General features: G+C 35.5%; 1 protein-coding gene across 4 annotated transcripts in view; it reads right to left on the minus strand.

Moving 5' to 3' along the window:
• CCSER1 (coiled-coil serine rich protein 1) overlaps positions 1-16,792 on the minus strand; it is a 655,853-nt gene that overhangs the window by 291,513 nt on the left and 347,548 nt on the right. For all 4 annotated transcript variants that reach the window (XM_051789750.1, XM_051789751.1, XM_051789753.1 and 1 more), the window contains exon 8: positions 8,158-8,241. In XM_051789750.1, coding sequence (XP_051645710.1) covers positions 8,158-8,241 — 84 coding nt within the window. The remainder of the gene's footprint in view (positions 1-8,157; positions 8,242-16,792) is intronic.

Raw genomic sequence — 16,792 nt, forward strand, 5'->3', positions numbered from 1 at the left:
CCCCTGCCTACCTCACCAAACACCCAGCTTAAATACAGGGTAATCAGCAGGTCATTTCAGAAAACTTTGCCATGGAATCCATTCCCTTCTTGTTGCACTGGGATATTGAAGAAATCTCATCAGGAGTCAAAAGGTATTACAGTTGAACATCAGTACAAATGTCAAAGCTTGAAAACAGTAGCAGCCTTCACCCAAAAAACTAGAAATGGGTATCAAACAAGCTTCTGGATCAAGAACTGATAAAACATGGACAAAACATTAAAAGATGTGCAGACTCTGTGGATTCTATAGAAAGAAGGGAACTATATTTCAAAAGATGAAGAAAGATGTAGGAAATCAAAGCAGCAGAAGACCAACCCAAAGTGGAGCATTAAAAATCTGGATGGAAGAAAGGCTTGACCCCATGACCAAAACCTACCACTTCATGTAAAATACATATTGTGAAAAAAGGCATTTATCTAAATTCTCTGAAACACATGGATGGATAAATGGCCACTTCTAGTAGCTCTTTAGGACCAGCATCCTTCCCACCTACGCTGGCAAAAATAACGGAGATAACAGAGGACATGCAAGATAATGATTAGCTACTCAAACACAGAAGATCAATAATACTTCATTCTATTTAATTCACTTCCCCCAAACATGGGAAACAGCTATGGAAAAGGACAGTTTTGCTTTCCAAAAACTGGAGGGGGTAACAGAAATACCTTTTTTCAATTTCAGAGCTAAAGCTTCACATAGACAAACTGGGTAATGCCTGCTGATCTGCTGCTTGTCAACACAGTGGATCGCATGAGTGGAGACTGGTGGCCACCTTGGCCACAGCAACCACAACGTGACTGAGTTTAAAATCTCTTTTGACAGGAGGAAAAGTGCCAGTAAAACCTCACCTCTAGACATGAATATACCATGAGTGAATGAAACAATATTAATTGAGGACGAAAACCTCATAACACTCTTTCCTTAAAGAACTTCACCAGAATGTAAAGAAAAACTGTATTCTGCCATTAAAATACAGATGATTCTTCATTGTGATGTTGCTACACCAGTGTTTATGCACAGACTTTTCTGTGAATCATGCTCAGGTATGGTAAAGAAATTGGACAAGGCACTAAACTATAACTAAGAGGAAGGGGAAAAAAAAAGCAAAAAATCCCATTATCCTCCTATCAACCCTTAGTGAACTACACAGACAGATGAAACATCCTAAAAGTATTTCCCCAAACTGAAAATTAATTATTGAAAGAAATAACACTACCAGTTGATTCATTAAACACCGTAGTGCAGAGCTGAGGATAATGCATTTATGAGACAACTACAATAAAAATGTGTCACACACATACATGCCTTTAGCAACATATTGAAGCTGTTAAGTCATACAAATGAAGCTGCTGGTCTTCAGAAGAAAAACAAGCTTTTCAGCATATGTGTATTTGATTTTAAGCAACATTACTTTCCTCTATGCTTTTATAAACACACATACACAATAGTATTCCATTAGATGATACTGACAGCAGTCACCTTCATGCCAGCTCAAACATAAGTACTTCTTTGAGAATTCATCTAGTATCACTGACACTGGGCCATGTCAAGCAACAATGAATTTCAATATTTTTCGCCAGCTTTCCTTCTACAACCTTCTTTATCATAAAGTGTTATCCATTCTTGAGTGCAAGGTAACTACCAAGGAGACACTGAACGAGAGACAGCATGTGCATTTGTGTGTGAATACGTGCATGTTTCTGTGTATCTCTAAATGCATGTATTACTGTAAATATATATATTTCTATGTGTGCATGTTTATATGAAAACCACAAACTAAATTAAAAAAATAGAATTTTGAGCAATCTAAACTATACAAAAATCACATTGGCTCTTTGCTGACCTCATCATATCCTTTATTCCTAGCACTTATAAAACCATATGGATTTTCCTTTGCTTACCATCAGAGACTGAAATATGACTTAATGACTTAAACATTCTAAGATCACCAAAAGGCTTCTGTCCCCTGTAGCAAACTGAAAAGAAACAGCTGCACAACCAGCAAAGCCTACCCCTCCCTGAATATGCCTACTGCAAAAGGACCTTCAATTGTCAGCCACCTTTAGATCTTAACTAGACTTAAAACTTGTTAAAAAAATGAAGTGAAAAAAAAGGTGAAATTGAGACCTACATTTTGTCCTTCAGATAGATCAAATATTAAAGTTCTCCAAGATTTTGGCGTAAGGCCAGATCAGAATTGCCTGATTATAGTAGAGGGCCTGTCAGGAAAATGAGTGCACATCTCACGAAGTCACCTGTCTACAAGTGACACTCAAGTGACACTCCTGTTGAAGACAAGCATACACAGCGCATTACTATTACAGGAGGGTAAGCCTTGGCACTGTGTCTCAAGGGACAATTTGAGCAAATTTATTATTTCAGGTTTGCTCATTTTTGCAGTGTTATTTTTATGAGCAGAGTCTCAGTGAGACCAGGAATACACTACTCAATGCTACTGTAATATTTTATCTGTGCCAAACACCACAATAGGAAAATGTTTTGTAGTAGACTTAAACTCATATGCAGAATCACCTCCACAAGCGCCAAGGAATATTAAAGATCCTATCTGACTGGCAGCTTTTCATCAAGGGCCTGGTGTAAAGAGGAATTGGAGCCTAATCCTCGTTGTGTGTTATAGGATATTGCCATTTTAACACTTCATGTCTGTCTTATGGAACTGATTCAGAGAGTAATTACTGCCAAGATAAGCCTTTTCTCGAATACAAGCAATTAATTCGCCTGTAAAAAAAGTGGGAAGAAGGTTGATACTTTAATAATGTTTAAGTACACCTAATCTATTTCTTACTCCTAATGTTTCCTAAATATGAGGAAGTAGGAGGATTTGAAAGTACTTACAAATGCTGGTTCTTATGTAAATCATCCAAAGGTCTATAATATCTTCTCATAAAATAGCCAACATGTAATAACACTACAAACCAGCAGAATTTAGAAAAAATGGATAATCAGTGTAACAATTAATTTAGGTTACTTTTTTTAAAAACATAAGGACTTTTATTCCTTTTGAATGGGAATTATGTGATTGCCTTAACGTTTCAAAGACAACTTTTTTCAAATTTTGAAAATAGCCTGGACTAATGAAAATTTCTCTTTTTCCTAACAATTAAAAAAAATTATTTTACCACAAGTTCATTAAAAAAAAAATTCATTATTTGCCTGTCAAAACAAATTGTGATGTTAAGACTAAAATTGAAGGGATCTGTATCGGCATAACTACATAAGGTGATTTTTACAGTTAACCTAAGTGTCTTTCATAAACAGTTCGTCAGCAGGATTCAAACGCATCTAAGGCTTTCTGTTACACTTCAAAGCTGAATAACAAGTACTCATCTTCATGATACTTCAAAACATCAGCAATTGGCTAATTGCCCATTATTGAAATCGATCTACAGAAACAGCTAAGCCTGCCATCATTCTTGCTCTCCAGGAATACATTATATTTAGGAAACAGCAACAAACAAACAAACAAACAAACATAACCCCCCCCCAGACCCCAAATAAACCAAAAAAAACCCACTTCCCTCCCAAAAACAACCACACACACATACACCTCCTCCCCCAAATTACAGTACAAGCCCCCCACCTCCTCAAATCATTTAACATAAAGTTTTGGGCAAGGAAGTAGAGCTTGTTTATGATTTGAAAAGACAAAAAAAAAACAAAAAACAAACAGGTAGCTATGTCTTATGGAATATCCAGTCCTAAAGGATTAGCTTCTACAGTTTGACGAAAAGCCCACTTAGCTAGCACTGTACCTAGCTATTCCATAAATGTAAAAAGTCTAAATACTTGATAAAGAGCCACCTCCACAGCAGAAAAGTACTTCCAACAGCTAGGCCATAAGGGGGATTAATTTCCTGACCTAACTTTGCCTCCAGTTCTACTCAGAATCCACTCAAACTGCCTCACTGCATTTTTTATTTCTGTGGCACATGACACATGACTCAAGTTACACAGGGAATCAAGGTTGAAAGGATAATGCTGTTAACACTCATTTTTCAGTGTGAATGTCGCTGTACCAATGACAGCAATAGAATAAATGTTACTGTAAACAGCAGTCAGTTATTTTTGCCAATATACCATGAAAATATTTTCTGCTTAAAGTCATTCTAAGTGCTCACACTGCAGTGGAAAAAGATCGATTTGGGAAAATGTACATAAAGATGCAGTTACAGGTAGAGCTGGGCATGAGACAGCCAAAGTTTCAAACATCTTTGTGCCCAATGAAAACTAAGACATTCATTTATTTTGGCTAATTTGGGGGGGGTGGAGAAGGGAGAAAGAAAAGAGAAAAATGAAAAAAAAAAATAAGAGCACATAAATGACTCCATTACCAAACCCTGTAGAATGGATACAATTAATTTCTTTGATTTACTAGATAAGATAATATTTTCACAAATGAGTAGAGCTTTGAGACAAAGCGATGTTTTGAACCCAAATTTTCAGTTTCTGCTGAGGTTTACCTTTACAGGGAACCTTAAAGCAGGTTTTAGCACCTGACATCTTGGAAGACAAACCCTCCTTCAATTTCTGAAGCAGGTATTTTTCAGGAGATAATGGGAGCTTAGAGGAATTAATCCCACTTCCCTGTCTACCCCTACTTATTTCTCCAAAGACAAACAGACACCCTTCTGATGACCAAGGGAGTCAATTCAAAATAATCACTAAAAAGAGAACAAACAAAAAATTCGCAAGAGACTACTTTTATGTGTTCTTTTTTGTTTGCTCAGAGGTAGGTGATCGCTCCTTGCATTTTATCCTTTCCACCTCAGTATTGTAGTTGAGCATCTAAACCCTTATTTTCATTCCCAGAGTATTAATCTTTTTCTCCCTTAAAAAGCTAGGTAACAATTACAAGAGAGAACAGTTTCAGGTGTTTTGAACTTTCATCAGCTTACAGCAAGCCAGCTCACACTCCCCCTTGACATTTTCCACCCTCAGCTCCGTGCAAGGTCTCCTTCATAATGCACTCAAATGAGGCAGAAATAGTTCTTTACACTATTTGAAAGTTAAAAAAAATATCCAAGAGGAGAGGGGAAGGTAACTAGGAAACGCCAGAAAAATGAGAGAAAAGAAAGAAGCGAAAGCTCCTGGAGAGCTAAAATTTACCTGAAATTCACTTTAGTTTAGTTGAAGAGTTCTGCAGTAAAGCCAATTAACCAAGGGGTTTACATCTACATGCAAGCATTCAACTTAATGGAAAATAACAAGGAAAGTACAGATTTCCATGTACTTCTCAAGAAGTACAAAACTGACTCCCACTCAAATCAATTTTTATGTGCTATCTCTGAATTAGCATCATGATGCCACAATTTCAAGATAGGTAGGTTGTATTTACAAATCTTACATTTCCATATTCAGAATGACAGTGGAACATGGGTTGCCCTAAGATACAAGAATAAAAATGGTAGTTATCCATCAAGTGCTAAGCCTGTAATAAATTGCAGACATGGAAACATGTACGGTTTCATTAGCCAAAAATTACTGCTCTTAACTTTTGTAAACATTCACTTTCTGAATATTTACAGTCTTACAAACACATAAGTAACTATAGCATTTGCAGAATATTAAAGCATGCTTTGTATCATTTTTGGCCAATTTTATGTAAGCAAAGAAAACATTATCAGAATTTTCTAGCAATCATTTTAAATTTAACTCATTTCTAACAGCTCTGAAAAGAGAGCTTGCTGTTCCTGAACAGTCCACTGCATGCAGCTCCTAAGAACACCTCACACAATCAAGAGCAAACTTCATGAAGTGCCACGGTGGCAGAGCCCAGGGCACCTCCAGGAAGAGAGCACTGGATATGCAGTGCAAGTGGTGGTGTCCAGAAGGACCGAAGTCCTGCTTCTCTTCAGAGGACTTCAGATTGCATCATCAGCTTCATACAGGCTCATCAGAAGCAACAGAGAAACAACAGGGGCTTGCTGCAACCATACTGAGCCTTTTTTAGATGCTCAAGATCAAAAATGTCATTGGAAATCGCTGTTTCATAGCCACCTAACCTTAGACAGTGCCCATGCCTAAGCTGAGTGGGTACTTCCCCAGCTGGATGGTTGAGGTCCTTCAAAAAGTAGACTTTAGTTCAGTGATCCTGACAATGTGATAAAAATCACACTGTTTCTGGAAGATTGTCATAATGTTCAGTTCTGGCACAACTTCTAAGTGAGCTCTTTTACTAGACTGCCACTAATTCTAGCTGCTCTAGAAATCCTGGCATGTCTTACAACACTGTACCCTTAAACAAACAAAACCCCCACCTTTTTACAGATAAATTTTATTGCAGGAGAAGACATAGTAGAGATTAAAAAAAAATCATTTATGACTGTACTTAGGTATCTCAGACAAAAAAATAAAAATCCTTTTTTTTCCAATCCTGTGGGCACCCACTACTTTTTTTTTCTAAACTGAAAGTAGTTTCAGTCATATTCATCTTCCAGTCTCTCTTTATTTAGTACAATAGGAGTAAATCAGATAATATATTGAGTCCTTTCAAAACTTAATTTCAAATGACTAAATGTGGTCTCAGGAATCTCACCTGCACTCCTTTTACAAGTCCTAGAGTGTCAAAACTGAAGTCAATTAATCATGCATTAAATCCATGACACTTACTTTCAATCATACAGATATCCTTATTTCATAGCCCTAGGAAGTTATAGTTTTTTTGTCTATTATGACAGTTCCCTGTGAGACTGACATATATACAGATGAACTTTGACAACAGTTAACAGCAAATGAGCTACAGCTCCCTGTATCAACACAGGGTAATTTCACGTTGACAAAATTGCCGACCAGTTAAATAGCATATGTTCTGAACTTGACTGATATAAAATTAATGCTCCAGGACTGTGCAGAAGCTTGATGTACCCCGTGTCCCATTTTGTCATTTAATTTTAGATAATAATTACATACTATATCATTTCTTAATGTAGCCAAATATGAAACAAAGAATATTGATGACCTGTATTTATTTTGCAGATGTTACTATAGCAAAGAAATCTTTCATCCTTGAGCAGCATTACATTTTTTGCATGCAACTTGAAACTTAGCTATTTATAAGCTATTTGGCATAAAAGTATACTGGTGTTTTTAGTGAACATATAAAAGATGCAAAAATAGATAGACCTGAATTAATTCTGTTCCAGTTCTGAGCTAGCCATGAGGCATGAGATAGAAAAGCACAAAAAGGCCCTGAGGTAGATCAGCTAATTAAGATCTAATTAAGGAAACAATCCCATATCCCAAAGGGTGCTAAGAAAAAATCTTAGGTGCCTGCACACCTGCAGCTTTCATAGAAGGAATGTATGTGTTGAATGCCTTCCTGAATGTGGTGACCCTACACGCTTTCTCTGCAGAGCGTTTCAGTTCTCTGTGAACAAGGAGGTAAAAAATTGCTCTTCCTTTCTTTAAAAATACTGAAGACATCCTTGTTCCACCAAAAAAGAAATTTTAAAATTCTGTTAATACAGCCTAATAGAATAATAAAATGCATTTTCATGTGTTTGATTTTTTTAATTTCTATATCAGGTATTTTACTTCCTTCAGTCACTGGAAAGTATTCTGTCTATCCTTAAAATGGTAGTAGTCAAGAATTAGTAGCCCATATGCTATGGAAAGGTTCAGTAAATGTAAGAATATTTATTATTTTATGTAAAGACATCCATTATGGATTAAAAAAAAGGCATTTCATTTTCTACTGAACAATCTCGTGCGTGTGAAAAGCAGCTCATGGGAGAAGTACTGACAATTTATCAGGCATGTGCATGGCCCTTCAAGATTTCTGGCATATGCATACAGTGCTGTGCTACTTAATCTGCCTCTGATCAAGACAACTGTCAACACAATCTTTTCAAAGAAACTTCTACTAGCAGTGAATCTAGATAGCCACTTCAGAGGCTGACAAGTCCCTAGAAATGTACAGTCAGTGTTATCAGTGTTTATCCATGTGATTAGCATAGCCTTAGGCTAGCTACTCTGTAGAGGGTGTGAAATTGTATTTCTTTAATTTCTGCTCTTGGAGTGACATTATCAGGTAAACGAACTCAAAATCACCCACAAAAAAAAAAAAAAAAAAAAAAGATTGCTTCTTCTGCTTACCAGCTCCTCACGAAGCTGGGCTATGAGTTCATCTCTCTCCTTCAGCTGCAGCTTCAGCACCGAGCATTCATCTTTTATTCCATCCTACAAAAACATCAAAAGAGATATTATAATAGGCTTAACACTTTTACTTTGCTCTTGACAAGAAAAGGCTGTTTCACACAGTGTGAGATAATTACATTCAAATAATGAAACTCAATTCTCCTTTGTCATGTGTGGTATTTTCAATAACATTTTCTAAGCTGCTTCATAAACAAATTAATGCATCCAAAGACATTACACAAAAATGTGAATAGCTCCCTTCACAGAAGTCCATTTCTTTGTTTTCTGGATTTTTAAGCCTTTTTACTGAAGATCCTATCAGGTCATTCCTTTTCATTTAAGGAATAGCTATGAAATGTTATAATTTTAATCATACAAAACAACATTAGAGAAATATCAATTTAGAAGCATTATTGCAGAGCTCTTGATCTTGGAGAGATGAAAAAGAAAGCACAACAGACATCCAGAGGAAAAGCAAAGCATGCATACATCTTTTGTCCCACACCAGCCAAAACAGCAGCAATTCTGGTATTAACTAGGGGAGAAAAGAAAATAGTTACAACTTTGCAGCATAACCATTGACTAGAATTCAATTTGACTTGCATGAAAATGAATCTAATAGCTAAAACTGTAGCAAAACCCAGGTCCATGAGGCAGTCTGCAAGCTGTCCACAGGCAATTTAATGGGTTCATGTAAATCTGAACACCTTAACTGAAGAAGAAATATCGATCACGTAGCTTTGTGTTGTTCTGATAAACACCCAAGAGAAGAAACTCAAATTAAATGACTGCACTGTTGAGTAATAAAGACATAAGAAACTAACCAGCCAATTGGCTGGCCATATAAATGTAACTTAAGATCTCTATCTTTATATCCTTCTACCATGGAAATATATTTAGTTTGGGAAATTTAATGGTTTGGAGTATCAATATTTTAAAAAAACCACACATAAAAGCCATACAACAAGAAAACTTGTGGAAATCTGCTGGTATTTACACAACACTTTGTTTAAAAATAAAAAAAATTGGACCTCTAGTTATCAGCTAATAACAAGTGTAAGAGTGCAGAAATTAAGACCATGTAGAGTTCAGGGACTCAAAAGGGTATAACAAGCGTGATAAACTTGAACTCTGTCAGTACTGATGTGGTTTTGATTACTTATCCTCCTGCAAAATGAGTTTATATCAATATTTTATCAAGGCTATCAGTCTAATGAGAACATGGATGCTATGAAAACATCAGTCCAAATAATTCAATCTACGCTCCTGTATACACTGTAGCTTTGAGGCCATTTTGCTGAGTTTAATAAATGATATGTACTACATATTACATAGAGTATTACATGTTATAATGTTATTCTCATTATTTTTATGAATGCTGTTCATTATTTTATTATGAAAAAAGGATAAGAATTCTGCTCTCCATTGCAGTAACCATGTTTATAAAACAGGTTTGTCCAAGACTCTGGAAATATTTGATAAAAAGAGAAGTCAATTAACATCTCATTCTTAAAGAGAACTGTTAGACACAGCATGATCTGTAAATAAAACTGTGCATCTTCAAACTACTTTCTTTTATTAAATATAATCAAAAAGGTTTGTAGTCTAAATTCCAAGTGCACCTAATAAAAAATGTAAAAGCAGTGACTATCATTTTCTTCACTTATATGCTCTGATACTGTAAAAAAAAAAAATCACGATTTAGCTGCAAGTTCACTATGGATCTGCTGTTATTATCGTACATGTTTATGGTCAGAATATTCTTCAGATTATCATCCTCTTACTTACTTTCAGTCATCAGCTGTGACAGTGATTGCTACGTCTCAATGCTAGTATTTTCCTGTTTTAGTTTAATTCTGTCCATTTGGGAAAATGCTAAACATAATAGCAAATCTGTTTCTCATCAGATCAGGTCACAAGATGACAAATTGTTCTATGTGTGAAGACAGCTGCAGTAGGTTATGTGTAAGTGCCAAAAAGCATAATAATTTCCATTTTGAATACTTACTTTATACTTCTTCATACTTCAGAACAAATAGGCGTATCGTGCTTACTATAATCAAAGGGCTATAAACAGAACTAACCAAATATCACGGAAGATAAATGTACTGCTTTTCCTTTGATACTAATAAGAATATGCTTTCAAAATTGTACCATAAAATTAGAATATCATAAAACTCAGTTGATAAATGTGCTGAATTTCAGATGCTACACAGATTGTTTGCCAACTTAGGGTACCACAAAAAATCAGCAATTACTTAGGATGTAGTGTCTTAAGAAAACAATCCTAGAACAAATCAAACTAAGAAATTTAAAACTGGATACTAGGTCCAGAAAGATACATAAATGATGTAACAGTTGAAGCTTCCTCTAATTTATACACCAGATCTATATGGCAAAATTAATCCATTTCTGGATACCTGCCTAGAACATTCAGAGAAAACACAAGTATATAGGATTTTAATGCCAACAGCATAGGAGTATAGACTATGTACAGGATTGTGGACATCTTTTACGGTTCACTTTATAATATCTGACAGCTGAAAAGCAACAAGTAGTTTTGTGGATCTTACATGAAAATTGTAGAGTAGCATCATTATCTATCTCCAAACAGACACCCCACTTGTGTTAACGTGTATCATATTGATACACCCAGTTTTAATATAAGTAAGAGTATCTTACTATTTGAGATTACACATGAGTAGACTTCTAGATATTACAGACCGTGTTTTCAAAAACGAGGTTTTTGTCAGATCATGAGTAGTTGTATGGGTTATTGTTACTCTTGTTTTAATGAAAGTCTTAATGATACTAGCACAAGGCAGAGAGCCCGAACCTGCATTATTTGGTTCATGGTGTCAAAATGAATTCACTGGTCTGGTCCCCTGATGTATGTCCACCATGGCACCTTATGTACACAGTATGACTTTTTCCCTTTCTGTGCTCACTCTAGCTCTACTTACTGCATCAATTTATATCTGTTGTATCAATTCCTTTCAATCACACCAAGAGAGAAATTATTTGGCTGGCTGCACTTCTTCACATGTGCAAAGCACATTGATTTTGTTTTTTTGGCTCATCTGTTGTTCTGGTGCTGCGCCAGTCCAGTTAGTCTTGGCTGGAGTCCCAACAATGCTCCCAAAGAGCAGCCGCTGACTGCAGGCAATGGTCACACTTAACTCTCCTGCTTCTCACGTCAAGCTGCCCTGCCAGATGCTGCTTAAGCCCAGTACCAGGGTGAGAGAAAGTCCATGCTTCAGAAGTTCCTATTAGAAAGCTTAACAGGCAACTCAGAGAAATCTCCCACGGCCATCTTGACCCAGCACAAGCAGAGCCTCACTGCAAGTTATTTTTCTGGTAGGAACAAAACAGGTCAGTAAAATCCTTAAGCAGGAAACCACAGTCATATCAGAACATGTTGTACATCTTCTTTCCACACAGTTTCAGTATTCAAATCATATTTCTAAAGGAACAACTCTATTTCATCTCTTGATCAGGAAATCAAATGGAGCTTGGGGAGCAGGGGACCTGATCTTATACTGATAAATAAAGGTGCTTAATCTCCCCCAAAAATCCTTATGCAATATTATAACATGTTCTAAGTTCAATTGCATGGAACATGTCAATAAATATTTTACTGGACAAATTACGGCAGCTATATCCGTTGAAATACTAGAATTCAATTGATACTTTACTATGAAAGTAGCATCAAAAAGACTATGTAGGCTATGCAGGCTTTAACTTCAGACATTTATGAACTTAGAGCTAAATAAATAATATTTTCTTCACAGTGATCCACATGTATGTTTACTCAGAAATGCAGATTGGACAAATTAATTTGGTTGTTTTGGTGTTTTTTTTTGTTTTGGTTTGGTTTGTTTTTTTACTACAGCTGAAATTTGCTCTTTTTCAGAGTAATAATTAAAAGCATTACTTTTAAAGGAATGAAGCTTGACTAATAAACAGCAAAACATAAAACTGAATGATCATACTAGATGAAGGCGAAGATGTGTCTCATCTGCAGAAACCATGAATAGCAGCCAAGAGTGTAACAAGCAATATGAATGTATTTTTCCCAATATAACCACTTCACTCATTCTTCCTTTATGGTCAGAACTCATACACACAGTATGACACATCTTCTGGTGATATCCCTAAATAAATCACACATTCATTAAGAGAAAACAACCGAGTGAAACAAATCCCCCCATCCTTCTCAACCTGCTGTGGAACAATGTAATTGTTCCTATCTTAAGAAAAGACAGGACTACTTCCTAATCATCTCCTCCACACCTTCCATTGTTTTATAAGTCTGTATGCTTCCTGCATAATTACTGTCCACTCTGTTTAAAGCTAAGAAATATCTTTGTCCTTACATAAGACACTCTGTATCTCTGGTCAAAACCTATCAACAACCTTTTCTAGTTGCACTGTATCATTCATTCAAACCAGGTAAACAGGGTTCCATGTAGCACTAAAGCAGCAAATGAGCCATCCATTCACACAATGCACTATGATATTTTGCTTTGGATTAATTTCTAAGTAATTATTTAAAATAAATCTTAAGGGCACAGATTTATAGAAAGAAAAACACTCATCTACTATGTTTTGTATAGAAGGGGAAAAAAACACAATCAAGCACTCTTTTGTAAACCTAAAGTCAAATGTCAGAAGCTTCAGAATAAACAAATTTTGGGAACAATGTCCCTCTACCTAATTCGTCAAGAATGCTGTAAGAACTATCAAGAATAATGGCTCAACTGTATGTACTTCTTTTTTTAATTTTAATAATTATTAAGGAAGTCTTTCTGAGGAACTATGTCTAGAAGTTCTCGTTCTTCATTTAGAAAAATAGGACTGTTGTTCCCTTGGGTACTCCACTGTGTCTGCTGACATTGAATCTCAACTGCCTTTCATCTTTAAATCATTTAGTATGATGAAATCTTTCTGCAACATTTCATACCCCATTTTAATTCTGATTACTCTGGACCATCTAGAAATATAATTCTTCCTTTAATAAATGACTACTTACTCATGTCTTTTGTACTCTACACCTCATCTGCCATTAATCCAAGAGAAGATTTTCCTTTTATATTTTTAAAGCCTTTGATGAAGGGCCTTGTTAAAAGTTTTTGGAAATTAAGTTAACTACAAAAACAGATCATCCTTATTCACATGCTGATGACTCTTCCAGTAGACTTCTGTTATGATTAAGATCTCAGGAAGTCAGGTCTGCTTTCCCCCCTTTATTATATTCATTCACGGTCCAAGTAAATCTATTTTCCAGAAGAGTTTCTACTAATTTAATCATCAAGAAAGTCAAATTAAAATAACTTTTAAAAAAACTCCAACAAACAAAAACCTGTCATCTTATTTCCCTCTATCCTTTTACTAAAAAGGGATAACAGGCAAGATTTAGCAGTTTGACTATTTCTCCTATCAGTTTCATACTTCAAATGAGTAGCTAGTGGAAGAGACTTCTTATTCTGTGCTGTTACATTACTACTCCCAGACATCTTAAACTAGCATTTCAAGACTCATCCCTTGGACTAGTTCTCCCAGTGCTACTGGTGCATCTATTTATATGAAAACAAACACTTTTTTTTCTTCTTCCCCACAATAATCTTATTTGCCAGGAGTGCTTCTTCAACCATCAATTTTCTTTCAGCATTGCAAATTCTCTGGAAGACTTCACTGCACTTATTAACTTGTAGAAAACCTTCTATAATCAGGGTGGGGTTTTGTCTGTTTGCAACCATAATGTTTAGCAATTTAATATTCTATTAACTCTCATTATCATCAGGGAAAAAATAAGCTATTCATTTCTATTTTCTTTCCTAGTACCAACCAAATCAGCAAAACCAAAACCTGTTCACACTCTTACATGCAAACAACCTTATTAATCATGTAATGCATATAGATCTTTCATGTGAATCCGTCTATAACTTTGTACAAATATAATTTCACTCAGAACTGAAATGCAGCCACTTTTTTATTGGTATGTCAGTTTCTTTCTGCCAAGTAGAATGACAAAAAACATTCAGGCCAAAAAAGTAAAGTAAAAATATCTGCCAACGGCAGCATTTTTGTAAAAGTTTCATTACTGCCATACCAGTAAATGTATTTCTTCATATTCAGAGAATAATGTCCTACACAAAATCTCATTTGCCTAAACAGAACAAAATGAGCCCCAGTTGGATCCTGGCTGCGCTGGGATGAATAGAAAAATTTCTTCTAGCTCCAAAAAAGCACAGGCCACCGAGCTGAAGTCTCCTATCAATCCACTGTAGTCTTCTACTATCAGCTTGAAAATGTGAACATTTCCATTATTTTAGGCTGAATTCAACATTTAAGCTTTAAAATATTCTTTGTCCTGCTTTCTGGAACCACAAGAAAGCTTCAGACAGGAGGAAAAGGGGAGCATTAGGAAATAGTGACTTCAACTCTTCCAGCTGTGAGGAAACAAAACAACATCTTGTACACAATAATCACAAGACAAAATACATATTTTACCATTACTGTTTTATATAAAAATAATTTTAGACTGCTGAAGATGATTTGGGGAGGGAAACAATGAGTAAGTTTTGAGATCTTCCAAGCACATTGGAATTAACAGAAGTAATCTTATTAAATCCTCTCAAGAGAATAAGAAGGAAGAGATCCAGCCAGCTCTGCTTGAGGTTATAATTATGAAAATAACGTGTAATTCCAGTAAGGTCTTTAGGATCAAATATACAAATGCTTGCACATATGGATGTTGTGTGCAAATAACAAATACCTTTGCTTTGGCAATTTTTTCAGTACTTTTACACCAATCTAACTCATTCCAAAAGGCTTACTAGATCCACAGCTGTAACACAGGAAAGAAAGAGACTTTCACATTTAGACAAAACGAGACCCCAGAGGTACCACAGTTTATTTTTATATCATGAAGATGTATTGTAGAGAACATGATGTCTTCTCAAACTATATTTAATGGTTCTAATTCGCTACTGCTTAAAGACTTTCAAATATTTAAATAAACACACTGTATAATATTACTGACCCTTTAAAGAAAATAGCAATGAATAGCAAAATGATGCACAGCTGTCATTCATTTTGATATTTCAGAACACCTTGCTACACTTTATGTAAAATTTGCACATATAAAACATGAGGATTTCCTGCCTTTAACACACTTGCTAAACACAATCAGATTTGTTTCTCTAAATAAAAAATTTTGTATATCTTCATTTACTGCCATTTAGTACACTAAGCTCTGACACACACTGCTTCTCTACAAATACTGAAGTTTTATCTCTTCCTATCAGTAGGAAAGAATAGATTCTGAATTACAGAGAACACACTTCACACCAAGTACACATGTATAAAGTCAATTGACTTAACTAGACTATACATTCAGCGTGACTCCCTCACAAACTGCATACTCATGACTTACTGACCTTAAACAAAAATGCATTTTTCAGTTGAGAATAAACCTTTGTTCAACCAATGGGACATTCTGACGGAAAATTTTATGCAGCTACATCAATCTTCGAATATCATCAACTTTGTATATATATAGAAAATCTGATTTCCAGACTGATATTATGGTCATTACAAAAGGTGAGACTTGTTAATCTTAAAGAGTTTTTGAGAAAAAAAGAAGCAAACAACCAAACAGGAAAGGCTTTGCCAAGTAACTTAGACTAACACAATTCAGCTATCAAAAGATAATTGTCCTATGATAGCATAACTACAAAGATACTACAGAATTTAAGTCTTCTCAGACAATACAATACCAACTATAAATACCAACCAGTTTGTCCAGTATAGAAGACAGTACAGTCTAATCAGTACATCACTCACTACCATAACAAACATGCTAATACAGAACCGCTCTCACTGTTTCTAGGCTACCACATAAACAGATAAATCAATGCACTAAGCCAAGCAGAAATAAAATTCTTTGCATAAAATAACAGAAATATCAAGGGTTGGGTTTTGTTTGGTTTTTTTATAGATATTGATATCCCTCTACATTTTAAATCAGAATATTTCAAGTATTTTTATGCAAGACTTGTATAACTATACTGTTCTTTTCCTAAAAATGAACTAAAAATGTATTTAGAAGCACTATAAATTTATCAGTCTTGATAAAACGTTCCTCTGTAAAAACCAGACAAATAAACACCCTAATAATGCCAAGATACCATGGGAAACACAATGGCCATGAAGTAAAGACATCTTTTGTTTATTTCTTTGCAATCAAGTAGCAGATTAGCACTTAGACTGAAGCCAGTTGGGGATTTTATAACAATGCATTTCCTCACTTTAAAGTGTTTATTTGATTAGAAAAAGCCCTTGACCGCTTCGAATAAAAATTCATCAGTTTTAAAGAACCTTATAGGGGCAAAATGTTTCTGTACCATTGAGGTGGAAGAATAGCCTGCCCATGACTTCGGTGGCAGAGGGGGAGGTGGATGGAGACACGTGAGCTTCCTCATCACAACAGGGACTTGAACCTGAGTCACCTGCATTTACTGCAGCTGCTCTGGTCACCCATCACGAAGACTGTCTGAGCTGCCTGCACATTTTCTCTCCACAGGAAAAT

This window comes from Manacus candei, unplaced genomic scaffold (genome assembly GCF_025592945.1).
Source record: "Manacus candei isolate 608988 ecotype Guabito, Panama unplaced genomic scaffold, ASM2559294v1 h1tg000028l, whole genome shotgun sequence".
NCBI classification, from domain to species: domain Eukaryota; kingdom Metazoa; phylum Chordata; class Aves; order Passeriformes; family Pipridae; genus Manacus; species Manacus candei.